Here is a 26,265-nt window from a genome sequence, read left to right on the forward strand (position 1 = left end):
TTTTGCAGCTTCTTGCCTTAGAATACAACTGCAATTTAGCTTTATTTCACAAAATTTGACATGACTTGAGACCGTGATTTACCGGCCTTGGAGGATACGGTATATGTAACTGTGGAGGGCATAAGTGGCTTTTCATGGCAGAGGAGTCATAAATTGAGATGAAAAAAAATGAGGGAAACGTTACTGTCCAACTTTACAAGGTACCAGTAGGAACAGGACACAGCCAAGTGATCTGTAACTGTCACAGGTCTTTATTGCCCCTGATTGCCTGTAATAAAGCTCCTCAATAGCTCAGATAGGAAGGCGAACAGTGTTCGAGTGTCTGAAGAGACACAAGATGGCAATGTTTTCAAAAGGACACCTTGGAACTTCTCGGGGCTGAAGATTTCCAGCTGATCAGCTTTCCTTGCTCTGGCACTTGATGGAGACCTCGGGAAAGGGTCTGTCTCTGGCTCACTCCCTCTGTGGCCACCAGCCAAGGAGCCGTGGGGTGAGGTGGATGAGGTGGAGCTCTCCGAGGGCACCAGCTTCAGGAGGGCTGGTGTAGCCCTGGCCTCGTGTTCTGATCCCTGCCCTGTTCCTTCATGGCATAGACACTGGCAGGTGCAGCAGCTGTGGCCACTGTTGTTTCTTCTGGGGCTTGTTTTGCATCCCCTTTTTTGCCTTCTGTGCCCTCCATACCTTCCAACAGATGCAGATGGAGAGGCACATTTTAGAGCAAGGAGATTTTAGACAAGGAGTAACAACCTTCTCTTGTTGATTTTTTTTGTTTATTTTTGTGTGTTCTTTAAAAATTTGACTTAATGCCACAAGAATAGCTACAGGATTTGTCCAATTAAAAATTAATTTTCCCTGGTTGAGCAGGGGGTGGTGTGGGGCAGGTGGAAGAATTTCCTCTGCTTGGTTTTCTGCATTTGCCCGACAAATATTTCTGGGTCCCTTGGTTTTATATGTTAATTTTCAGCTTAAAGGTTGTAAGGCATTGCAATGTGGCACGGGAAGGGGTGGTGTGACAGTCTTCAGGCTGCTTGTGCTCGTTTTATCTGCAAATGGCTGCATTTGCAATGTGTAATGATCTCTGTAAGGCAGTTAGAAGCGAGATAAACATCAATTTTATGGCTGGGAAAACATAAGGGGTGTTGCACAGGAAAACGAGAGGACATGAATACTGAAAACTCTCCCACCTCCTCTCTGCTGTTGGGTTTAGCTCTTGTCTCTCCATGGGCCCCTGTGCATCCCAATCCCTTCCTGTGGTGGGTCCAGGCAGGTGGGATGCTGCAGAGCCTGCCGTGATGGGATGTAGGAGCTGCACAGCCTCTCCTTTAGGAGTGAGGGATGCAGATAGCTAGGACTTAGTATTCACAGCCAAGAGCTGAGAGGGTTGGCTGAAGTGGGAACCAAGTAAGACTGAGATTAGGAAGTTTTTTGGGATTTGCTTTGTGACAGGAGCTCATGCAGAAGGCCGAGGTCACAGTTCTGCTGCATCCAGACTGGGGATGTGCTTTGATTTTCACAAATGACAGCTTTTTGCAGCTCTGTTTCTTCACCAGATACGATGCAGGGTATAAAATGCTTTTTCTAATATGCTGAATGCCTCTGGAATGCAATTAATATTCTTGCCTAAGTCTCCAAAAATTAATAGGCGTGTCTGGAAGCTGCTGAACATGGCTCTGTGTGTGCAGGGGGGTGGTGGGGAGGGACAGCTGAGTTCATCCAAGCTGGAAACAACCTCTCATGGGGAAGGAAGGTTCAAAACCATCAGTGGGAGCTTGAGCTGACTAAGTGGCTGCAGGAAGATGTGGAGTGATGCTGTTATGGCCAGATCACATCCACAGGATGGTGCTGATGCAGGGGCTTGTAGGTGGGAGCAGACCCTATGTCAGCTGCTTCAGGAACTACCATCTTCCTCCCACCAGGATGTCTGTGGCCTGGGAAGCTCCAAATGCCATCCCCAGCTGGAGCAGGGGCTCTCACAGCTTCTTCCCTTTGAGCCTGAGAGGGATGACCAAGCTAATTATTAATTAGCTGCCATTGAGGCTGATTGGGGATGAGGGCTCTCTCCATGTGGTGCAGGTGCTCAGCCTGTCTGGGAACATGAGTCCTGGGTGGTTATTGCTTTCTTGCTCTGTGTGACATGAAATAGGCTGTCAAACATCTCAGGAGCTGGCAGCACATTCAGGGCTGGTGTTTTTGCTGTGCAGAATATTTAAGATGAGTTTTCACATTTTATGTAGCTTATTTGCTACTTGCATTTCTGCCCTGCATGATGCTCAAGACATCTCCACAAAAAAAAAAGGTGTGTATTTACGTATATATTTTTCACATTTGTAGGGGGCTGAAGCTCAGAGATTAACAAAGCTTCTTATCAGTTTTGCTTAAAAAAAATAAACCTCATCTCAGAACCAAGTAGAAACAACATGAATCACCTCAAAATAGCTTCAGGTACTGAAGCCACCTGGATTTCTACTCTTTGGTTGCAAAGGTTTCAGATGAGGTTGGGTTTGGTGTGGGTGACTGACCTGAGAGCCTGGGACTGCCTGTGATCAGGCCCCAAGGAGCTGCACAAACACATCGAGGGCATGAAGAAAAATGTTTTCCACCTAATCTTATTACTGTAACAACACCAGTGAAATCTTTTAAAGCAGAAAAACCTGATGTTTTAAAGCGATAGCGATGTCCCCTCAGCTGTGTGACAAATGCTATCTGTAGCATGTGCTGCCTGCATGGCAATAGTCCTGTAAGCTCGATGGCAGTCCTAGGGCACAGGGCTTGGATTTCCAAGAAAGCTATGACTCCTTTAAAATAGTAATTTCTTGGCTAGATGTGATGACATTACAAGGTTATCCTTTTAGTCCCCTCTCATCTGAGCCTTTTATCTCTGTTTTTCTTTCTGTCGCTTTTCATTTCCCAGATCCTTTCCTTGTCTTTCTTTTTCCAACATACTTTCCTGCTTTTGCCTTAAAATTGGTGTTCCCCTGTCCATTTTAAATCACTTCTGCTCAAAGCTCTATGTTGCTGGTGGAGTTTCTTACCTCTTCTTCCCTAGCAAGAACCGGAACAGAGTTTCCACCCATCTCAAACACAAGCATCACAAGTTGCTTTTATGCAAGACAAGCTCCCAAATCTTCTTCATAATCCGAGCCCCCCACATTAGGCTTGCAACAGCAGCCTGAGGATCATAGAGTTGGAGTAGTTTGGATCGGAAAGGACTTATAAAGGTACAGTCCAACTCCCCTTGCAGTGAGCAGGGACATCAACCAGATCAGGCTGCTCAGAGCCCCATCCGACCTGACCTTCAACACTTCCAGGGATGGGAAACCCACAGCTTCTCTGGGCAGCCTGTGCCAAAGCCTCACCACCCTCACTGTAAAATACTACTTCCTTATTTCTAATTTGAATTGACTCCCCTTTTCAACATCTTCATATGATGCTGATTGAGCCCTGCAGGCTCCCAGGATAGATTTGTGCTGTTGCTAGAAAAAAGGTTGGAAACATCTAGCATTCACCTCTTGGCTAGAAACCTAAAATTATTACCCAGAAACCAAGTGGAATTATGTTATTTATATTTATGAAATAAATATATATTTTTTAAAAGTGTGATTCTCATGGTTTCTAGGGATCCTTTCTTGCTTCCCCTGAGACCTCCTCTGTCCATAACAGACCTTTTACTTCAAAACTTCCTTAAGTTTTGAAGGGCAGCTGTGAAATGAAGAGGAGATGCTTAATTTCATTCTACTGCAGCAGCTCAGCAGCACGAACACAGCGCTGCCCTGGTTTGTGTTTCTCCCAGTCGGATTTCTGTACGGCTGAGTGCTAAGGATATTTTTTTACTTGAAATCTTGAATTCTGCAGAGACCGAGCGCTTATTTCTTAGGATCACCAGGGAAAATTTCTTACTCTCCCAGCAGGGTGGAAATTTCAAGGTCTGAAGCTATAATATATGTAGTCTTTCAACATCGTTAAAGGAGGGGGTTTCTGACAGTGCCACCATGATGCAAAGCAAACCCTCCTGCCTGTGAATCCCAAATGAGTCTGTGCTGTGGTGTCACGGTGGAGGCAATTTGGAGGCTCTGGGAAAGGGGGAGAAGGTGACGCATCACTAAACTGCTGGGTGGCAGACAGTGGACCTTATATCTAGCTTTTAATGTGGTTTTCTGTGATATCATTGCCTTAATTTGCTCATTTTCTCAGTTTTTAAGGTGCCTGGCAGAGTTCAGGATGGGGTCTCCAGGCAGGAATACCATGTCACTTAGAGAACAAGACCATTATTTGCTTGGACTTTGGCTGGGTTTCAATTAAACCAAGCAGGTTTTATTTTTTATTATTTAGGAAATGTAGGGACATATAGAGGAAGACACTTCATAGAAATCAAGAATGGTTGGGGTTGGAAGGGGCCTTAATTATCATCTTTTTCCACCAGGGACACCTCCTATTAGACCAGCCTGCTCCAAGTCCTGTCCAGCCTGCCCTTGAACACTTCCTGGGAGGAGGCAGCCACAACTTCTCTGGACAGCCTCTGCCAGGGCCTCACCACCCTCACAGGGAAGCATTCCCTCCTAGCATCTAATCTCAATCTCTGCTCTTACAGCTTAAAGCTGTTCACCTTTGTCCTATTGCTATCTACGCCTGCTTACTTCACAGCATTAAAAAAACTCACCAGGAGAAATAGCTGGCTTTTTTAGAGCTCTGAGGGCTGCCTGCTCCTTTTCTTGGGTGGCAGGAGACCCAAGTGATGGGAAAGGTGACCCTCAGGATGCCAACAGCAGTGTGAATCCCCTGGGAGCTGAGTGAGTGGCTGGTGCTGGGCGGGGGAGCAGAGGCTGCCCTTTGCCCACTGGCCCATGTGGAAGTGGACTTTGGAAGTGGCAACAGGGCGCAGAGGAAGGGCCCCGGCGGCCTCTGAGCAGGTGTGTGCAGCTGCTGTGGGGGGAGGAGGGTGGTGGGAACCTCTGGCTGAAAATTGGGAAGGCCCTTGGTGGGACTGAGATGATGGGTGCCTGGATATTCATGCCTGGGGGCTATTTAGGGCAAGGGTTTACCTGGATGTCACTTAGAAGGGCACAAACTGAGCCACCTCTGTTCAGACCTGAGTGTCCTCCAGTCCTGAAATTAACCCCAAGTGCATTAAACTTTGAGTGGGAGGAGTGAGGAGGGATTCAGGCAGCATCTGGCTATCTCCCTGCACCACCTGCAGTGCTGGGGGCACTTTGGGTCCTGATGCTGCAGGAGGAGTTGTGGGGGGCTTGAGGGTGACATTCCCCTGGCAGCTGGGGCTTCACCCATGGGCTGCCGTGGGCTCTCCTCAGGATTTCCTCTTCTGCATGAGACTTATAACTAAATCTGCTGTCTGCCTGGAATTCTTGCTGGAGCTGAAAGGCAGGAGAATTTCAGGAGAAATCCCTGTTTTCACCCCATCCCCCAGCTCACAAGAACAAGCCCCCTTTTCTCCCTGCTTGCTCATTTCTTTGAGCAAAACTCCTTGTCCTGCTCATAGCTTTGCCAATATCCCTTCCTCTACTGCATATAAAATGGAGTTTTGCTGCTGTGTCACAGAGGTGAGAGTGATTTCTCACCCTCTCCCAACTTGAGGGGGCTGAGTGGTGGTGCTTTGCAGGAGGATCCTATCTGGGTTAAAGGGAGCTTTTTAAGGAAGATAGGGACAAATTTTATAGCAATTCATGTAGCAATAGGACAGGGGTGATGGTTTTTAACTGAAAGAAGAGAGATTTAGGTTAGGTATCAGGAAGAAATTTTTTCCTGTGAGGGTTGTGAAACCCTGGCACAGGTTGCCTGGAGAAATTCCTCATCTCTGGAAGCGTTCAACACCAGGTTGGAGCAACCTGGTCTAGTGGAAGGGTGTTCCACTCCAGTGTTCCTGCCCATGGTAGGGAGGTTGGAACTAGGTGATCTTTAAAGTCCCTTCCAACCCAAACCACTTTGAGATTCTTGTTCTGGGAAGAGCTGGAGGTTTCAAAGGTGGACCATTTCGTTCCTGGTGTTTTAAGGGGACCTTCAAGTTCAGGAAGATGTGTAGATGACTCTTCCTTGGAAAGGATTCTGTGTTTCCAGCACGTTCCCAAAAAGCAGAGAGTAGCTGGCAACAGGCTTCACAGGGGGCTTTAAGGGGGTTGAAAAGCTGCTGATCAAACACGCTGTGACTTTATCATTTGCAGGCTACTAAAGCCATTTGGGGCTTAAGCTCCCCAAAACCAGAGAGGATTTTGCTGGCACACTTGCGATGGAGCCCTGGGCCCCTGTCCAGCCGCCCCAGCCCCGGGAAAGGCCGGCCGCGCGGGGGTCGTGGGCAGAGGGGCACTACGGCCCCCCAGCAGCGCTCCGGCGGCAGCTCCTGCACACAGGGCACGCTCCTCGCCCCGGCTCCTGGCACGGGAGCCACCTCCCCAGCCACCCCCGGGACGAGGGCCACCCCCCCTGGAGTGACACCCGCCGACCGGCTTCCCGCGCTGAGCACTCTGACAGCAGCTACCCCAGCCAGCCCTACTCCAGGTGAGAGCTGCTCCTGCTCATCCCGCTTCTTGGAAACCTTCTCAAGATAAGAATTGCCCATTTCACTGCTCCCAGGTCCTGCCCTTGTGACTGCAGAGGGACACAGAGGGTCACTAGGTGATGTCCAGCTATTCAAGCAGCACGTGACTTCTATATTTGAGGCTTTGTAGCAGTTGCAGCTCTGATTTCTTCTTAAAACTGTGACTTTTGTGGTTGCTGTTTGACAAGCTCTGTCTCAGTCCCGAGGTGCATTTTTCTTACAGTTTTGATTAAATGCAGTTCTTTTTTCCTAAGTGCAAGGTGAACAATAAAAACGCAAGCGGTAATATAGGAGCAAGAGGCAGCCTGCAAACTCAGCTGCTGAAACAGTGGAGAGTGGATGGATAAAATGTGGGCTGGAGGATGCTCTCAGTGCTGAGAAAGAGCTTCGAGCACTCCAGCAAATCGAGGTTGATTTTCCTGAGTTATTGCCCTCAGTGAGTTATGGAGTGGGTACTTGGGGTTTTGTGCTTAGGTTGTAACGATGTGGATTGGATATTGGGAAGTAAATTTTCTCTCTGAGGGTGGTGAGGCCCTGGCACAGGTTGCCCAGAGAAACTGTAGGTGTCCCATCCCTGGAAGTGTTCAAGACCAGGTTAGACTGGGCTTGGAGCAACCTGGGATAGTGGAAGGTCCCATGGCAGGGGTTGCAATGAGATGACCATTAAAGGTCCCTTCCAACCCAAACATTCCTGGATTCTATAAAACTGGTGAAACTGAAACTGCAGTGCACAGCTTTCTCATAGGTGGGGAGGGGAAAGTATCCAAACCTCCTCCTGCTCCTTCCAGGTATGATGCTGGACCAGTTTCTCACCCTGCCACAGGGCAGGGGACCTGGCTTTAGTTCCATTACCTTTTCTGCCTCCGAAGGTCCCAAGCAGGGCACAAGTTTAACCCTACATGTGACCCCAGAACCTGCAGTGGTGCCATTTCTCCCCCAGATCAGTAAGTTGTGTTGTTTTCCAGGCAAGGTTATGAAGACCCTCACTGGCAGTACCCAGCAGCTGGCTACAGGGATGGCTACCCCTACCAAAGCCACCAGTGGCAGCCAGCCTGGCAGGATGACAGAGGTATGGGCTCATCATTTGGGTCTGGGCATGGAGGCAGCTTGCAGGAGAAGTGGTGCTTGCTCCAGGATGGGCTCTTCCCCCAAGGCTTGCACATACCCAGGGCTTTCTCCTGCCCACACTCCAGGGAGGTGGGGCTCTGCACAGTAGTTGCTCTGTTTGCATTTAGGAAATGAGCAGGAGCTAGGTGCACTCCAGGGATGCTTAATCTTCATTTCCATGGCTAAAAACCTGTGTCATTCCTGATTCCAGGCTGAGTTTTATAGTGCTGTGAGATCAGGATGGCCGGGGCCTCTTCTTTGCTGTTTCCAGGCTGAACAGAAGGGGAGGGAGGAAAGAGAAAAGGATATCAATGCTGTGTTGGGAAATATGTACAGGGTGTTATCACATCTCCAATGTGATGGGATAATTTGGAAGCAAACAGGGTGGGCATGGCAAATGGCCTGACTCGTGGCTTTTCTTTCGCAACTTTGTTGTTGCTCTGGAGGGGTAATGCTGAGCCTTGATTCTCTCCAGACCTGAGACAGGGAGAGCCTTATGGCAGGAGGTACCGGGACCAGCACTACTACAGGGGCTACCACCCTAACCTGGCCACTGGCCCCCCAGGGCAAGACAGGTAAGGCTGGGGAGTCTGGGCAACCTTGTGAAACGGTCTGCTGCAAAATTAGCGGGTTTGTGGCTGGTTCCAAAATCTCAGACCCTCAGGGTGTCTCCCTTTGCTCCCACCTGCAGGACACAGACCTATGACTCCTATGAGGAGAGCTACATCTCGACTGCCAGGAGGCAAGGGACAGGGGAAGAAACTGCTGGCAGCAATCTGGGGGAGGCTGGTGGCCAGCCCAAAGAGGTAACCTCAAGATGGGCAGGGGTGGAGGACAAGAATCAGGTTTGGGAACAATCCATGTGTCCCCCGGCAGCTGAGCAAATGGCCCCTTTGCTAAATTGCACTCGGTTCCTAACAGTCCCTGGGGGTTGTTAGAGTGGGTTATTGGTGATTATGATCTCTGTCAGCTGGGCTGTAATTCCCCCAGCTGCAGAGCTGCTCTGCCCAGGAGCAGGACAGAAATCCAGGCTTAGTGGGATGCTCTTCTGTAAGGAACTGGGGAAGGGTTTGGAGCACAGGTCTGATAAGGAGAGGCTGAGAAGACTCTGGGGGCTCAGCCTGGAGAAAAGGAGGCTCAGGGGTGTTCTTATCACTCTCTACAACTCCCTGAAAGGAGGCTGTAGCCAGGTGGGGGTCAGGCTCCTCTCCCAGGTAACAAGTGACAGAAAAAGAGGAAACAGTCTTAGGCTGTGCTAGGGAAGGTTTAGATTGGATTTTAGGAAAAATTTCTTCAACAAAAGGGTTGTCAAACCCTCACACAGGCTGCCCAGGACAGTGGTGGAGTTACCATTCCTGGGGGCATTTAAAAGACGTGTAGATGGGGCACTTGGGGACATGGTTTAGTGGTGAACATGGCAATGCTGGGTTAATAGCTTGATCTTAGAGGGATCTTCCAGCCTTAATGATTCCATGGTTCCATGATTCCATCCTTCCTAGGTAGTTGACAGCTGTGTGTCAATGTCAGCTCTGTCCACCAAGTCATGCTCCATCACACTTGTGTCCTGATTGCTGTGTTTTGCCAAGAGAAAATTAAAAGATCAAATCAAAGCTGCCCTGGTGATTTTGCTCCTGGGTGATGTTTTTTTGGCTTTCCAAGCCCCATCTCCTTGGCTGTGTTGAGGAGCTCATGTTAGGGTTAGGAAGGCTGTTGGACTACACCTGTGGCTGATGGAAATTATTTTTCTAAGCTGTTGGGTGAACCCAGAGTGGTGCAAGGCATGAGTGATGGGCACTTTCCTGGAGCAGCAAAGCCTGCCCTGCTGCCTCAGAGTAGGAAAGCAGCAGTGTGCCTAGTTTTCAAGCCAGGTTGGTGTGTTCTCCCTTCCTCATAGCCCTCAGGCCAGCCCAGCCTGCTCCTGCAGTACCACGAGTCAGGGCTCAGCTCCAGCAGCCATGAGCTCAGCCAGTACATCCGTGATGGTGCTGACCTCTACGACCCTGTGCTTCCAGGGCCCTGGAACGTGGAACAAACAGGTGAGGTGTAACAGGGGGCTCTCACAAGGGAATAAATGGCTGGTGGTAGGATACTGGCTCTCTCTCAGCTTCTGGAGGAGGTTGTGCAGGCACAAGGCATGACTGGGGGGCTGCAGGGTGGGTGAATGGTCCAGGGGCTCTGCCTGTGTAGGTGAAGGAGCTACTGTGCACATCTGCTGCTTTGGGGGACAATTCTTGCACAGAGGGGTCAGTGGAGGGCTACTTAAGTTGGGGGACATGGTTGGGACCTGGTTATGTCCCCCGTAGTGGCTGTGGTGTGAGATCAGTGTGAGGGGCTCACAGGGGCCTGTGTGTCATTGCAGAGGGGCCCTTGGTGTCCACCCCAACCCCGGCAGTACCTCTCAAGTTCCCGCAGCCGCACACGGCGCTGTGCTTCGGAGCTGGGGGCCACCTGGTGCTGGTGTGTCCCCACCGCCCTGCTGAGGGACAGCTACCCCATGTCGAGCTGCACAGCCTGGAGGTAGGACACCACTGGCCCTCTTGTCCCCTTGGTCCCCTCCCTGGAGTAGCTTCTCTTGCCCTGAGGGATGCAAACATGGTTTGTCACCCAAGCAGCCTCCTCAGCAGCCTTCCCATTCCTTGCTTGCTCCCATCTTGTCTCCATCCCACACAGAGTTTTGAGCCTCCATCATGCCAGCCTGTGCCTGGGCATTGCTTTCAGCCTTCAGCTCCATAACTCTTGGTACCTGTGACCAGCTCACAGTGATCCCTTCTCATGGGCACAAGTGTGTTCTGCACCTCTGCAAAGGACAACTCCACTCACCTTTCTGAGGTGCTCCAGTACAGAGGCTGTATCCATCCCTTGAGTCTACCACAGCATTCCAGTCTCCTGTTTTACCTCCTGAGGGAGGCAGGTGCCATCTCATCTCAGCAGACAATTCTTTTCTGGACCTTAGCACTGGGGTCCATGTGGTAGTTCAGGGTCTGTGCTCTGCAGATACCTTAAGACAGCACAGGGTTCACTGGCACTGCTGAACCCTTGGGCAAGGCATCAGCTTTCAAACAGCCCAGCTGGGGCTGGTCTGATTGCTGAGTCCAGCTGCTGAATTTATTTCTCTTTTTTAGGCAATCCTTCATGGCACAGAAGAGCTGGAGGAGCTACAAGCCTTCCCAGGCCCCCTAGCCAGGTATGGCAGCACAGGCAGGTCCAGGAACTGCATCCTCCTGGCTGTCTCCTTTTAGAGGAGATGTGAGCTCAAGGCAGACTCAAAGGGACCCTGTGATTTTGAGATATCTGCAAAGGCCACATTTAAGTTCAGGTTGAGAGCCCAGACCCTTTGATGTAATGTAGGATGGTTTGGACTGTGGGAGATGACTTTTTTGAATATTCATAGGATGTGGGTTTAGTGTGGTTTGTACATCTGACCTTATTTTGTGCTCATTTTGTTGCAGAAAAAAATTTTTTTGAGTTTCTTTGGATGTTTAAAGCCCTGGGTCAACCTGTGGTTTAGTTTTTCCTAAGGTTTATGTCCCCTGAGATAGCTGAGCCACAGCAGGGTCAGACCCAGTATGTATCTCCCTCCAGCATGAGCCTGGGGATGAATCAGGGTGTGTTGCATCAGGTTGTCTCTATTTCATCCTGGTTGCACCAGGATGTCTCCTGGACACTCACAGCCAACGCAGGGAGAGAAAAGGAAAAAGCATTTACTGAGCAAAAGAGCTGTGTATACACAGAAGCTGGGTGGGAGATCTGGAGCTCCTCCTGTACTCTGCTCACGTGAGACCCACCTGGAGTGCTGCAAACAGTTCTGGTGCCACCAGCATTAGAAAGACAAGGAACTGTTGGAGCAAGCCTAGAGAAGGATAAAGGGACTGAAGCAACTCCCCTATGGAGCTAGATGGAGAAAATTGGGGCTGTTCAGCCTGGAGAAGAGAAAGCTGTGTGGAGATGTCACAGCACCTTCCAGTATCTGAAGGGGCTATAAGGAAGCCAGAGAGGGTCTCACTGACGGGAACTGTAGTGACAAGACAAAGAGGAATGAGCACAAACTGAAAGAGGGGAAATTTAGGTTAGATATAAGGAAGAAATTCTTCTCTGTGAGGGTAGTAAGGCCTCAGGTTGTCCAGAGAAGCTGTGGATGCTTCCTCTCTGGGAGTGTTCAAGGCCAAATTGGACAGGGCTTGGTCTAGTGGAAGGTGTCCCTGCCCACAGCAGGGGAGGTTGGACTAGATGAGCTTCAAGCTCCCCCCAGACCATTTTATGATTCTGGGTTACCACATGTGCCAAAGGGTACATTGGGACTCTCCATATAATATATTGGAATGACTGAGTCAGGATCAACATCTCCATCTGCAGTTTCTCTCCCCTATCTCATCCATCCTTTCTAACTCTAAGGTTATTTTATTGTATGGCAGTGGTTCTGTCTGGCTTGCATGTAGCTTTAAAGGTTTCTGTTTCAGTCCCAAAGGGTTCCTGTGGTCACAAGAGTGACCCTCTGCTCTGCTTCCACAGGAGATTGTACCTGGTTCTGCAGCCTTGAACATCCATGGATGTAATGGCAGCAGAGCAAATCCAAACTGTTTGCAGATGGATGGAGGAGTATATTATCAGGAGGGCAGAGAGTGGGTTTGAAATGCACTTTGCATCTCTGAAACACAGAAATCTGCTAGGAGTCACAACAAATTTCAGTGTGGTTGAATTTAAAAGTAGTCATTGCTACTGGGGATCTTCTTTCCTCCGGCTCTTGCTTGGAATCTTTGGCATCCCCATCACAGAATCTGGGGAAACACACAGCCTGAATGATGTCCTAAATTGCTTTGCCTTGGGTTTCTTTGATGCCTCTCTCTCCTGCTGTAGGGAAGATCTGCACAAGGTGGATGTGATGACGTTTTGCCAGCAGAAGATAACCACAGGCTGTGATCTCTCAACACAGAGGGGCAGAGATTCTTCTCTCCTCTGGAAACTCCTGGTCCTCCTCTGCCGGCAGAATGGGGTAGGTATCCCATGGAAAGGGACAACCCTTTTGATCTTGGAAATGAGAGAATAGTATGTCCCTTAAGTGCCTCTTGATCCAAGTTGCTATTTTTGGGGGGATTACCTTAAGAGAATCCCATTCCCATAGCACTATCCGTCAGTTTGATGTTGTCTGGATATTTAGAACAAATCCTTCTCCATGGTTGCTTTTCATCCTTGGGAAATACCGAGGGACTAGTGCTACCTTCATTGAGGAGCCAGCACTTATGCTTGAAAGGGGTCATTCTGTTAATTCACTGAAATCCACCCAATCCAGTCTGTGGCTGCTTGTTGGAAGCAGGTGGATAGGGTTGCCAGAGGGAGTGTTGTACAGGTCTTGCCAATTGTGCTGAATCCTTTTCCTTCCACACCCATATGCTCCTGGTCAAGGCTGCTCTTGTTGGGGAGATGTGCTGGGATGAGGATACAGGTGTAGGAAGGGTGCAGACTGGAGCTGCCATCAGCCTTTGCTCATGGGGCAGCCTGCATGTGCCTCATTCCTTCCCTTTCCCAGTCCATGGTGGGCTCGGACACGGCTGAGCTGCTGATGCAGGACTGCAGGCGCCAGGACAAGTACAAGAGGCAGGACCCTGCGGCCAGCCTGCTGGGCCTGACGGACGACGAGTGGGTGTCGCGCCAGCCCGGCACGCTGGACCTCATCACCGGGGAGGTCCCTCCTGTCGTGGAGACACAGGCACAGATAGTGGAGAAGTTCACCAAGCTCCTCTACTATGGCAGGAAGAAAGTAAGTGGTGAGTGGGATCCAGGACATGGGACTGAAGGTTTTTTTGGACCTGTGGGCTTCTTTGGGCAAGTTTTAAAGGGAAGAGTGGTTGAGAAGTGACTTGTGGTTGTGGGATCAGCCCTCCAAGTTGTGTTTGTCTAACAGGGCTTATGGCAGTGATTTCCCAGTGCTGGGAACTGGGATGAGGGACCCAAGTGAAGATGAGATGCAGAGGCTTTTATCAGCAATTCTACCCCATTTAGTTTCATGGAGTCTTAGAATGGTTTGTGTTGGAAGGGACCTTAAAGATCATCTTGATCCAAACCCATTTGCAGCTATGTGATCTCAAGGGATACCTAGGGCACAAGGAGAAAAAAGGAGGGTTTGATGCAGAGAAGCTTGGGTGCCCAGGCCAGGATCCCACAGCACTGAGAGCTAACAGGCAGCACAGACTTGGAAATCCAGGAGACACAACATTGCTTTGACGATCCAAGTTCTTGCAAGCGTTCAAGGTGGCAAGGCAAAGGGACCTTTGTGGATATGGAAGAGATTTTTGGAGGGTGCTACTTAAAGCCAGAGCAGTTACTGGGGCTCTTCACCAAGCTGGGGGAGCAGAGTTCCCTGCCAGCAGAGGAGTACAGGGAAGCAGAGTTAGTGCAAACCTTATTTCTTTTCCCCCTCGACTGCAGGAGGCTCTGGTCTGGGCCATGAGAAACCAGCTGTGGGGTCATGCCCTGTTCCTCTCCAGCAAGATGGACTCTCGGACGTACAGCTGGGTCCTCACTGGGTACGTTGGAGAAGACAAAGCAAGAAATGATGTTCCATGGCTGGCTTTGCCAAGCCTGTTATCCCTTCGGTGCCCCCTGAACTGAAAAAGTGCATTGATTCCAGCTGGAGCTTTTCCACAGGGGTAAAGGGGAGAGAGGGCACCCATCCAGAGAGGCCTGAGTCCTTCAGGCTTCCCAATGGACAGGAGAAACCAAATGGGGGGGCTGGTAAGCAGGAGGAAAGCCATTTCCTGGAGATGTAGGGTTAATTTATTCTGAGTCTTCGGCTTTGCCCATGCTGCTCTAGCAGACAGCCATGGTGCAGGGGGGATCTGAGCGATCTTCATTGTGATCCAGCTTGGTATCAGCTGTTCATCCCACTCATATGAGCGTTTTCTGGTGGAATTTAATGTACTTAGTCTGGATTGGGTTGATCCCTTCAGGGAGAGTTAAGCAGAAATTCTCTGTCTTGTGGAGCCCAAATCCTTTTAAGGAGATTTTATGCAGTGTTGTCCTGGAGACCTGTCTGCTCTGAAGGTAATGCAGATCATCATCCCCAGGGGCTGAAGATCCTGTCTGCCTCCTATTTACAAGGGCAAGGAGTGATAGGACAGGGAGGAATGGCTTAAGCTAAAGGAGGGTAGATTTAGACTAGATGTTAGAAATTCTTCTCTGTGAGGGTGGTGAGGCACTGGCACAGGTTGCCCAGTGCTGTGGCTGCCCCATCCCTGGAAGTGTTCAAGGCCAGGTTGGATGGGACTTGGCATACACTGGTGTAGTGGAAGATGTCCCCGCCTGTGGCAGGAGGCTTGGACTAGAGGATGCCTTCCAGCTCAGTCCCTTATTGAATTCTCTGGGAAACCCCTCAGGACATCACTTTCCTGGGGCATTTGGGATGTGCCCTGGGAGAAGAATGAAGGTTTGGGGCCCTGGCCTGCAGCTGTTCTCTGCTGTCTCCTCACAGGTTCACCAGCACGCTGGCCACCAATGACCCACTGCAGACCCTCTTCCAGCTCATGTCAGGAAGGATCCCTCAGGCAGCACTGGTCCGTGAGCAGGAGGCTGGCCCTGGCATGTGTTCCCCTGTGCTGTCCCCTGCCTGTGACACCCACCTAGTGGTGACCATCTCTGCTCACCTTTGCTCTCCTCATCTCCCTCCAGTGCTGTGGGGATGCCACATGGGGGGACTGGAGGCCCCACCTGGCTGTGATGCTGTCCAACAAGGTTGGAGATGTGGAGCTGAACCACCGAGCCATCGTCACCATGGGAGACACTTTGGGTGAGCTGAGAGCAGTGGGAGCAGCTCTAATGGGGGGTGGCCACTGCAATGTCACCCTGCATGTCAATGCTGGCATGTGGCATGGAGATGGTTGTGCCTGTAGCCCTGGAGCTGCAGTGCCTGTGTGGTGGCAGGGATGAGGTGCCAGTGGATCCTCAGATGAATTGGGCTCAGGCACACCTAGTAGCTGTTCTTGTGGAGATGCCTGGAGCAGCTGGGCCCAGAGAAGGTGTATGGAACTGCAGGGAATGAGCCTTGCTCTCAGTGGTGGGATTTATGCCAATAAAAGCACCCTGCAAGAGTTGGAGCTGGACTCTGCTCAGGCTGCCCTAATTCTACTACTGAACTGAAACCTCCTGAAAACAAAAGGCAGCAACTGGGGGAAATGCAAAGAAAACAGGGAAAAGGGAGGGATCAGGGTTGGCATGGGCAGGAAAGGGAGGCAGTTGGGTTTGGGTTTTTGTGTGAGCTTGGGGGCCTCCAAAGCAATGCTGACCATGTGGTGATGTCTAAGGGCTAAGTGTTTTTCTTTTTCCTCCCATGCAGCCAGCAAGGGAGCAATTGAAGCAGCTCATTTCTGCTACCTGATGGCAGATATTCCTTTTGGTTACTTTGGGGCAAAGGCAGACCGCATGGTTCTGCTGGGCAGCAGCCACCGGTGAGTGAGCATGGGAGGCTGGGACTCTTGCCAGAGTCACCTGTCTCACCTTTTCCCCATCCCTGGGATCTCACTTTTACACAAAAGCAATCCCTGTTTGGGATTTTTCCTGCTGCTAATGTGTGCTCTGTGTGGGGTTGTTTGGGGAGGGAGCTCTACTCCTGCTTGCTGACCCCACCTCTCTCCTCTGCAGCCAGATGTTTTCCCAGTTTGCCAGGGTGGAGGCCATCCAGAGGATGGAAATCTTTGAGTACTGCCAGCAGCTCCGACAGCCTGAATCCTTCCTGCTCCCCTTCCAGGTAGCAGAGATGCTCAACTACATCTTGTGCAGCAGCTCAGATGTGCCCCAGAACATGCTCCCATCTCCCTGAAGCTTCAAATTCAAGCTGTTCCTAAGGCTTGTCCCCTTGCTGGGCTTAGGGAATGATGGGGGGGCTGCCTTGGCCAAGGCAGGGCAGATTTCAGGGTGCACAGTGTGTCTGATCAGTGCTTGCTCAGGTGTCATTGCCTTCCTGCTTTCTGGGTAAGAGATGAACTTTTCCTATTGCAAAGCAGCACCCAGCTGTTGCTGCCTTGGCACTGCATGGATTTGGATGGATACATCCCTGGAAGTGTTCAAGGTCAGGCTGGATGAGGCTTGGAGCAACCTGGTCTAGTGGAAGGGGGGTTGGAACTAAATAAGCTTTAATGTCCCTTCCAACCCAAGCCATTCCAGGATTCTATGAAGCTTCTGTGCTCCTCCCTGCCTGATTCAAGGAGCAGGGCTGGATGGGTGGAAGTGGCCCCAAGTGATCTCTGGGTGATGAGACACATGGTCCAGGGTGCTCTGAGCCATTCTGGGGTGATGTGCCATGGCAGAGGGCACCCACAGACATGTCCATCTCCCTGCTCCCACCTATGGCTGCTCTGCTTCCCTCTCCCAAGGTGTACAAGCTGCTCTACGCCTCCTTGCTGGCTGACCACGGGCTGCCAGCCCAGGCCCTGCAGTACTGTGAGCAGATCTCCACTGCACTCCTGCACCAGAACCCAGCCGTGCACCCTGTCCTGGCCCAGCAAGTGGTGAGGGTGAGTCTGGACCTCCTGCACCCCAAACAGGGCGCAATACCTGCTCAGGACCTGCTGGGGTGGGAAACATCCTCAGGGTTTCCCATGGGTGGGAGTGGTTGGCAGCTCTGAGCAGCCCCCCAGGGTTTGCTGCCAAATACAGGAAAGCCAACACCTCCACAGGGTCTCTAATCCCCTTGGATTTCAGGTAGAAAACAAAGGTATTATGTTGACTGCCAAGTAGGACCAGAGTTATTTAGAAATGAAGGATGGTTTTTTTTTTTTAAGTCTGGATGGGTTTTCTGAACTTCTAAATGTCACAGACTTAAGAAGTGAAGTCTAAGTGCACATTTCCCCTCCAGCAAATCAGCAATTCTTTACCTCCTTAGGGGTCTGTTTTGGGGTAATAGTGAGAGGCAGCATGGCTCAACTTGTAGCACCAAGTGCAGCCCCTCTTCTGCCTGAGCAGGGGACTGGGGCAGGGAGGGGTGGGCCCCCAGGAAGGCTGGGCTCTCAGGAGATCAGGTCTGCCCTCTCCATGCACATCACCAGGGCAGTGCTGAGGCTGCTTGTTGCCTTCCTCAGTCTCCAGGACCAGGTTGGATGAGGCTTTAAGCAACCTGGTCCAGTGGAAGGTGTCCTTGCCAATGGCAGTGGGGGTGGAGCGAGCTGAGGTTTAAGGTCACTTCCACCCCCAAACCATTATGTGTTTCTAAGAAAGGGGCTAAAGCCATGGTGCTGTGAGGTGAGGGGCAGCAAGATGCCTGTCTGAAGTGGGTGCTGCCGAGTTCACCCAAAATTTGTCTGGCACAGCTTCCCCACCCCATCATCGGAGCCTATTTACTGTCTAACAGCCTCTCAGATCTGCCATTCTGTTGGGGATAATGCTTCTCCTGGGAGAAAACACTTTCATCTGAAAAACTAGTGCATTCGTAGATGCTCTTGTCTTTGATGTTCTAGACTGTGTTACAAATTATGATACACATTAGTGTTTGATTAAGACTTCCCCTCTTTTGAAGCTGGGGACGATACACAACCAGGTGCTGGTTCATTAATACTGGATCAAAGTGCACATTAGCTTTTGGATTAAACATTCCCCCCGTTTAGGACTAATCATGCTTATAATTTCCTTTTTGCTGTGATTGATTTAGGATGAACATAGGTGTGTTTGTAAAGGTAGGTAGTGCAAGCTCCTGGCTGGCTGCTGGGTTACTTTGCTCTCGTGGCCAGAACCAGTCCCAAGCTGGGGTCCAGCTGTGCAGGTCTTGTCTTTCTGTAAACTCATGGAGCTGGGAAGTGGGTTTTGTACTGGTTTGGAGCTTGTTTTTGACAAGTTCAGGAATGGAAAGGAATGGCCACTGGGGACTGGTGCAGGAAGAATAGCTGAGTCTTGTGTTGCAGTGGAGGGTGGCTGAGCTGCAAAGCCAGCTCTGGGTGGCTTTTGCTGGCCCTTGATGTGGCAGCCTCAAAGCAAAGCATAGAAGATAAGTGAGCATGAAGTAGCCAGGGGAAACTTCATAAATCCCCAAGAATCCTAGAATGGTCTGGGTTCTAAGGAAGGGACCTTAGGGATCATCCAGTTCCAACTCCCCTGCCATGGGAGACACCTTCCGCTAGACCAGGGTGCTGGTGGGCTGACACCAGTGAGACAAAATTCAGTAAAGATGTGGATGAAGAGAGGTGCTTTGAGTGCCATCTCTTCTCACCCAGCTGTCTTAAAACTGATTTCTTGTCTAAACAACTCCTTCAGACGGGGAATTAGCTCTTTAGGGAGCCCTGTATCTCAGCTTGGACTTCTGGGTTACCCCAGAAGAGCCTCTTGCTCCATTGATGGGAGCTGAAGCCCCATGTCACCGAGATGGCTGTGGCCAGGGCAGCACAGACCCCTCTTCTGCAGGAGAAATTAAACACACAGCAGCAATACTGCAGAGAGGGACCTGGGGGAGATAGTGGAGCATGGAAAAAATATTGAGCAGCAGCATAACAGGATGCTGTTACAAAAGAAAAAACCCGCCAGTTGTAGTGTTATTCTGGGTTGTGAGAGCACAGCTGGCATATCTGAGACAAGGAGATGATAATCCCCCAGTGCTGGGGTCTCAGGGGTCTTGGCTGGGGCCTGTTTGGGCTTCTGCATGTGAAGACAGGGCTAAATTGGAGTGAGTATGGGAGTGGAGAGCTGGGGTGATAAGAGATTGAGGGGAAAATGACTTCTGAAGAAGGCTTCAGGGTTATTTCTTCTAGGCAAGATATGGTGGGGGAGAAAGGGGTATGAGGGATGTGATAACAGCCCCCCAGCACACAGGAGGCTGCTCATGGGGGATGCTGCCTGGCTCTTCTCACAGCTTCCACGGGAGCAGGGATAGAGAGACTTAATTTGCAGCAGGGAAGATTTCACTTAGATATTAAGAAAAAACTCTTTAGCTCTAAGGACGTCAAACATCAGGACAAGCCTGGGAGGCTGTGAAATCTTCTCAGAGATTTGTAGGTGCAGAGCAGACAAACACCAGCTCCCATCCCTCCTCATGGGGCAGGTGAGGGGCTGATGAACTGCCCAGGGAGCTGGACTTTTTCCAGGGCTCCTGGTGAGGTGTTCTGCAAACCTGCCACTGCCCTGGGCTGGCTGTTAGATGGGATTAAAGCCACTGATTTTCTTCAGGGGGAAAAAGGATGGTGATAGTTACCTGTCTCTTTCATGTGAGGAGCATCTTTGACATAGGTATTTTGGAGGTGGTGATCCAGCCCTGCTGAGACTGTGGGGCAAGGAATGGGCCAGCACCTCTCTAGTGGTGTGGGAGGGGGAATAAATCCTGCACAAGAGGCTGGTGGTATTTTACCCCCACAAGTGATGCTGTTTTCCTGAGCCATGTGTGATGGATCCCCGTGGATCTGACATGTGTGATGATCCCTGCTGTCCTCCTGGCTCTGCAGCTGGCCGAGAGGCTGAAGCTGTCTGACCCTCTGCTCCTGGAGATGCCAGAGCAGGACCAGGCACTGGAGCCCGACTGGCTGGAGCAGCTCCGAGCCTGCTGCCGGGAGTGGGAGGTAAGGAGGAGTGAGGATGCAGTGGGACAGCTGGTTTGTGTTGTGGTTTGTCTGCAGAAACATCCTCCTCCTCTTCCCTGAATCCCAGGGGATGGAGACTCAAAGCTGTTGTTCTTCTTCAGCTTGTGAGCTCCGAGATGTGGGCTCTGCTCTGGGACCTGCAGATTCAGTGGGAGCAAGGGGCTTGCAGTGCCAGAGGGCTGCAGAGCTTCCCATGGGACAAAACACTCCTTGCTTTGGCTCGAGGAGGGCAGGCAGGGGTTGGTGGGTGAGTGATGGTCACCCTTTGCAGGGAGGTCACTGGTGGGGTGTCACCTTGTGGATCTACTCTTGGGTCTTTTAACTATGGTCTGGTGCTTGCATTAATGTTCTTCATTCAGATTTCACACCTGCTTTTGGCTTTGTGGCCTTTTCCATCTTGTTTCCCCTCCTGCCTGCTCTCAGGGGTGCTGCAGCCCCTCTCACTAACTGGGAAAGAGCTGTGTCCATGCTGGTGTGGGTCTCTCTTGCAGTCCAGGGTTGGCCGTGAACCCCAGATCCACAAGCACTGTGCTTTCCTTTGCATTGGCTTCGTGGTTTCCTTAGTCTTTTTCCTGTGCCATCCTTTTTCCTATTCATTTTACTGTGTTTTGCCTCTGCAGGTGAAAGATGATCTTCCTCCGGAGGAGGCACCTGCTCAGCTAGATCTCTCCTGTGCTGTTCTACCCACAGGTAAATAAAACAAGCACCAGGTTGGGGTCACCAGACTTCTCCCTGTGTGGAATTGTGCTGCCATGGGCTGGGAAGAAGCTTCCCACTCCCTGGAGTTTTCACCAGCAGCAACTCCTTGCTTCTTGCATCCCCACGGAGTTCAAAGGCTGCTCCTGCCTGGATGCATCCCTCCAGCATGGCTGCAAAGCGAGGGCTTGATGTTCATGTCCTCATACAGAGTCTGAGTAATTGGGCCTAATTATCACAGCTTTGGGGTCCCTGTGGGTGCTGTGGGAGGAGAAGAGGAGCAGAGGGTGGGTGCTGTATGAGCCTCCCAGCTGAGCATCGGGGGAGATGGCCCCATTCCCAGGCAGTCCTCCGAGGGTGCAAACTGGAGCTGAACTAAAGAGATTTCACACTTACAGAGCAAAGGATTCAGGAAGGAGCTCATCCTGCTGTGTGCCAGGCTGCAGGATGCCTGTTGCTAAAGACTCAGCATTTTTCCTTCCTTGCCGCCTCTTTGATCCCTTTGCTTCACCCTTGGATGACCCCAAGAGTCCCCTCCAGTGCCAATCCACCCAGAGACATCAAGATGAGTGACACAACCATCCCCCCTGTCAAGGAAGAGCAGGGGAGCTTTTCTTTCTCAGCTGGGCAGGCATCCAGTTGGATGTCCCACTGAGGAGAAGTCGGGGGCTGGTGACCCATTGGTGTTGTTTCACATCCACCTCCATCAGCAGGACACTCCTGCACAGTTCCCTGCTCCTTGGATCTGGCTTTCTACTGGGAATGCTGGCATTGAAGGGTGGAGAGCAGAGGCTGGTGCAGACAGGATGAAACACAACCAATTCCTTCAAGCCATTTCTTCCTATCAGCTTTCCCTGCTGCTGCCAAATTCCTTTTCAAAGAGCTCTCCCAGGCAGTAAAAAGGATCATCAATCCTGATTGCCTTCTGCTGCTATCAGGGCTGAGACTATGATCTTCCTTTCCTGGAAAGAAGTTGCAGGTATGATGATCCTGTTGGCTTGGCTTCTCTGAGCAGCCAGGTCTGCTCCATGTGGTCTCCACAGCTCACCTTCCCTATGCTTGGCCCTTTTCTTCATTGTGAGGGCCATCCTGAGTCACCACCTGAGGGACCTGCATGCAGAGAAAGCTGGCTTGGTGCTGAATCCATCCATCTTGGAAAGTCAAAGCTCAAATCAGGTGCCAAGCTGGGATCCGTGTGGTTACAGCAACCTCCCTCTCCATCCTTACAGTCTGGGCTGTCCTCCCTGACTTTTTCCAGCTGAGCTTGCCAGGTAGCATGAATTTGAGCATCCATCCTCCTCCCTGTGGATCTTGAGCATCTCCAGGCCATGTGGGAGCAGCTTGTGGGTGTGAAGACAACCCTGAGTGGGCTGGAGGCGTTGCTGGCAGCAAAGCAAAGGTTTTGATAGCACTGCATCCAGGAGATGCCATAGTCCTTCCCTATGGGATCTAGGGCCTGCCTGCCATGCCTCACAACAATGACAGGGAAATTTTCCAGTGCCCAGAGTTTCTGGCAGGAGGCTGCCAAGCTGGAATAAGCAGGACACACACCTGGGACCAATGTGTGTGTTAAATAAAACAAATCCCACTTGCTCAACCTCCCTTTCAAACAAAAAAGTCCCAAGCCTGAATAAATCTGCCTAAAGCAAGGAACTCATCCATGGGTGCTGCTGTGAAACAGGAATGAAGGCTTCCTGATGAATCTTTCCTGCTCAGGGTGTGCAGCAGGCGTGGAGGAAAAGGCTAGAGGCCTTAGGCTCCTTTGAGCTGCTGGTGCACGGTGCTTGTGGGCTCTTTGCTTCCACAGCATTCCCCTTCTGAGTTCATTTATAACCTCAGGCACATTCCCAGGATTCTTTTATTTTTCTTCCCCTGTCTTTCCCAGCCCACCTTCCATGAAACCTCTGGAAGATTCCTGTTGCTATGCTCTGTCCTACCTCCCCCCTTGCCTGGTCCCTGGAGTCTTTCCTCATTCCCCCAGCTCTAGCTGATGTGTAATGGAAAAGGGGAGAAATCTGTGCAACAGCCCGATGAAATGATCAACATTATAAAAATTGTAAACTCCTGAGGTGTGTGGGTTTTTTTGCAGATGGAGAGCCTGGCAATGAGATTCCCCAGAGTGAAGGCTACCAGTATGATCAGTGGTTCCAGTCTGTGCCACCCCAGGGACCCAGCTCCCAGGAGGATGTGACCCTCTGGTCCCCAGCACCTGCTCAGGTTGTGGCACCACCTCTGCCCAATGTTGGGAGAGATGTGCAGCCCCCTGTGCTCGACCAAGGGACACATGCCCCTCTGGGAGGGGATTTTGCTGAGCCCCCCCTGCAGCCAGTGCTGCCAGCAGGTAAGTGCTGCAGCCTTGCTTCCCTGCAAAAGTCACAGAATCCCAGAATGGCTTGAGTTGGGAAAGGACATCAAATGTCATCTCATTCCAACCCCCTGCTAAAGGCAGGGATGTCTTCCACTAGACCAGGTGGCTCTAAGCCTTGTCCAGCCTGGCCTTGGACACTTCCAGGGATGGGGCAGCCCAGCTTCTCTGGGCACGCTGTGCCAGGGCCTCACCACCCTCACAGTGATGAATTTCTTCCCTACAAGTTGCCCTTGGGATGCACCAGTTCAGCCTTGCCACTTACTCCCTATTGCTGGCAGGGACAGGGACCAGAATGACCTTTGGCATCTCTTGGGGGACATTTTGGCTACCACATGAATGGCTGTGCTCTGGAGGAGGGGAGAAATACCTCTGATGGATACATCTGGAGCTCCTCAGGTCAAACCTTGACTGTGTCCTTCCCTCTGCTCCACAGGAGAAGCTGGGGAGCCCTGGGGTGCCAGGCAGTCCCCTGGAGAGGTGCAGCCAGCTCTCCCAGCACAGCAGGTGAGTCAGAGGGGTGAGGGAGACCATCCCACTGAGGGTCCTGCCTGGATTTGGGATGAGCTGACTCATCCTTCCATGCAGTGAACTCAGATGGAATCCCCCCATCATGGTGCCCATTGTTCCCTTGCGTGAAAGCTGTACCCTGCTGTGGGTGCTCCTGCTCCCCAGCTGCTGTGTAAGGGATGTGGAGGTCCCTAGGGATGTTTCCCACTAAACCTGGCATGGAGCAGCCCCAGGGGCACTCTGCCCATGCTCGGTGCAGCTCCTCTGGGAACAGCACACGGCAGCTTCAATGTCTAATGCCAGGAGGAGCTACCAAGAAGGATTCGGACTGTCTCAGAGACCTCCACTGTCTCCCTGGGGGACAGCAGGTCCTCCTTGGGGAGTGCAGATGAGGATGCTGCTGAAGAGCTGCCAGAGGCTGGGAAGCCAGAGGAGGACAAGGTGAGCATGCCAGAGCCATTATGAGCCCCACGCTCTGGGTTTGCCTGTCCCTGATGCCAGCCCTGCCCCTGGAAAAATGGTGCCCTCTCCCAGCAGGCATCTGGGGGATTAAAGCATTGGCCCCTTCTTATCCCTTTCCACTCTTTTTCCCCATTTCCCAGAGCTCTGGATTCAGATGGTTTGGCTGGTTTCGGTCGAAACCCACCAAAGAAACTTCTCCCAAAGCTGAGTCTGAGACAGACTCAGACTCTGCAACATCAGGACCACAGGTAGGGGACAAAAAGCCATCCTGTCTGTGGTGACATGCAGGGTGCAGCTGTGAGAATGGGTGACACATCTCCCTGTCACCCAGTGCTTCTCCCTTTGTCCCCATGCAGGGGCCGTGGCCATTCTGTGTGGGGACAGAGCAGGATTGGGAGCCCTTTTAGCCTGGCAGTGAATCCTTGATTAATAATAACTGTCAATTCATAAAGTCTCTTTGATCTGTGAGGTGCTCCAAGCCCCCAGCAAACTCTGCAGGGATCGCTTGCCCTCCGCTGGAGCGGAACACAGCAGCTGTGAGCGGCACTGCTCTGGTGGGTTTTAGGAGATGCAGGGAAGGGAAAACCTCTTTAATTGGAAGTGCAGCAGCGAGGGGGAAGCAGCCATGTGTGGTTATCCCAGACCTGGCCAACTCCTCAGGGTGTCACATCCCTAATGGTGGGGCTTGGAGCGAGAACCTCCCCTGGAAGTTTCTTCCTGGTTGAGAATGACCTACAGTCCCAGAGCAAAAAGTGTTGGGATATTCTTCTAAAACTAACAAGAGATGAAGAACAGAAGGGGATCCATGGGCCTTGGTGGCCCCTCACACTGTACCCAGGCTTTATGTCCTTTTATACCCATGCTGAATTTTGGACTCTTGGGCTGGTTTGGCTTTGTGCTAGGGTTACTTGCCCTTATCCTGTAGCCCCTCCTTAGCCATGTTTCCTGTAGCTCTTGGGGTACCTCTCCAGCAGGACAGGTGCAGAATGGGTATCCCAAAAGCCTGGTGTGTATCTGGTGCAGAAGTCTTCTCCCCAAACCAAGGAGCTTCTGCTCTAAATGGGTGGATGTGATTTCAGGAGCGGACGTCACCATCCCCGCCTGCTGCCCCTCTCTCAACTGGGATAAACCCTTTGGCTCAGCCTTTCTCCAGAAATCCTGGTAAATGCCACACGGATCCCCTCACCTGTTTTCCCCATCAGCCTTTTACAAGTTTCTCCTCTTAATTTTAAGTTGCCTCTTTTTTTGGTTGCTGGCCCTAGGAGGAATGCAGGGTGAAAATCCTGTAAGTCTAGTGTCCGCAGAGGTGAAAGGCTCATGGGAGAAGGATGGAAGGCAGTCAGCAGGACAGCAGGTGAGAAGAGGAGGGAAGTGTGACAGGGTGTCCAGGACACCTCTCTGCTCAGTGCTGCTCTGAATTTGGGGGGTGTCTGTTAAGTTTCTCTCTCTTTGATCCTTCCAGACTGGCTACCCTGGACCTCTCCCACCATTGGCTTCAATCCCTCTCTTCAACCCTGCCCAGGTCTCTCAGGTGAGAGCATTTTCCTGGGGGGTTGGTGCTGCACGGGGCTGGGGGTGGCTCCTCACTTTGGGGAGGAGGTGTCTCCTGGATTTTGGGGTGGTGCCAGATTTCAGGTGATCTGCTATGGGCAGGGGGAATTAGGTGATACCAGCCCTGGGTATAAGAAAATAAACTGCGGGAGAACAGTGATGGGAGGGTGTGATTGAGCAAAATGGAGGGAGGATGCTTGTGCTTGCATTCTGATGATGGCAAATCAACATTTTGGGGCACAGCCCATCGCTTACACCACCTCTCTCTCTCTCTCTGTTTCCCAGCTCGCTGCCCGACCAACCCAACCCAGGCTGCTTTCCCAGCACCGCTACCCCAACCCACTGTGAGGTGGGGGGGATGGCAGATACCAATTGCAGGAAGTTTTTTTAACCAAAATGGTGTTTGTGGTTATTTTGGACGGGGTGGCAGATGTTGGGCCTGTTTGGTGGGGGAAGGAGGGTGTTGTAAAATAAGAGGGAGG

General features: G+C 51.4%; 1 protein-coding gene across 2 annotated transcripts; it reads left to right on the plus strand.

The window, feature by feature from the left end:
- The first annotated feature begins 4,666 nt into the window (after positions 1-4,666).
- Positions 4,667-26,180, plus strand: SEC16B (SEC16 homolog B, endoplasmic reticulum export factor). Of its 2 annotated transcripts, none has more exons than XM_085068632.1 (26): positions 4,667-4,907; positions 6,174-6,507; positions 7,513-7,616; positions 8,130-8,229; positions 8,346-8,460; positions 9,549-9,690; positions 10,014-10,171; positions 10,777-10,838; positions 12,509-12,644; positions 13,179-13,409; positions 14,078-14,175; positions 15,120-15,201; positions 15,317-15,434; positions 15,981-16,092; positions 16,286-16,391; positions 17,017-17,157; positions 20,065-20,178; positions 20,820-20,889; positions 22,985-23,236; positions 23,697-23,767; positions 24,074-24,211; positions 24,373-24,480; positions 25,312-25,392; positions 25,488-25,586; positions 25,695-25,763; positions 26,069-26,180. In XM_085068632.1, exons 2-26 carry the CDS (start codon positions 6,239-6,241, stop codon positions 26,129-26,131), a joined length of 3,039 nt encoding a protein of 1,012 aa, XP_084924758.1. In that variant the 5' UTR covers positions 4,667-4,907; positions 6,174-6,238; the 3' UTR covers positions 26,132-26,180. The 2 variants fall into 2 exon arrangements, with proteins under 2 accessions (XP_084924758.1, XP_084924759.1); XM_085068633.1 differs by having other exon boundaries at positions 4,668-4,907; positions 25,312-25,393; positions 25,495-25,586.
- The last annotated feature ends 85 nt before the right edge of the window (positions 26,181-26,265 follow it).

The sequence above is a fragment of the Lichenostomus cassidix genome, chromosome 8 (genome assembly GCF_008360975.1).
Source record: "Lichenostomus cassidix isolate B80296 chromosome 8, HeHo_3.0, whole genome shotgun sequence".
Taxonomy (NCBI): Eukaryota; Metazoa; Chordata; class Aves; order Passeriformes; family Meliphagidae; genus Lichenostomus; species Lichenostomus cassidix.

Excerpts from the sequence above, each read along its gene's own strand:
- SEC16B (XM_085068632.1), top strand. The coding sequence starts at position 6,239 with ATGGAGCCCTGGGCCCCTGTCCAGCCGCCCCAGCCCCGGGAAAGGCCG. Across the intron at positions 8,461-9,548 it reads CTGGTGGCCAGCCCAAAGAG|CCCTCAGGCCAGCCCAGCCT; the intron begins GTAACCTCAAGA and ends CCTTCCTCATAG. Across the intron at positions 12,645-13,178 it reads TCCTCTGCCGGCAGAATGGG|TCCATGGTGGGCTCGGACAC; the intron begins GTAGGTATCCCA and ends TCCCTTTCCCAG.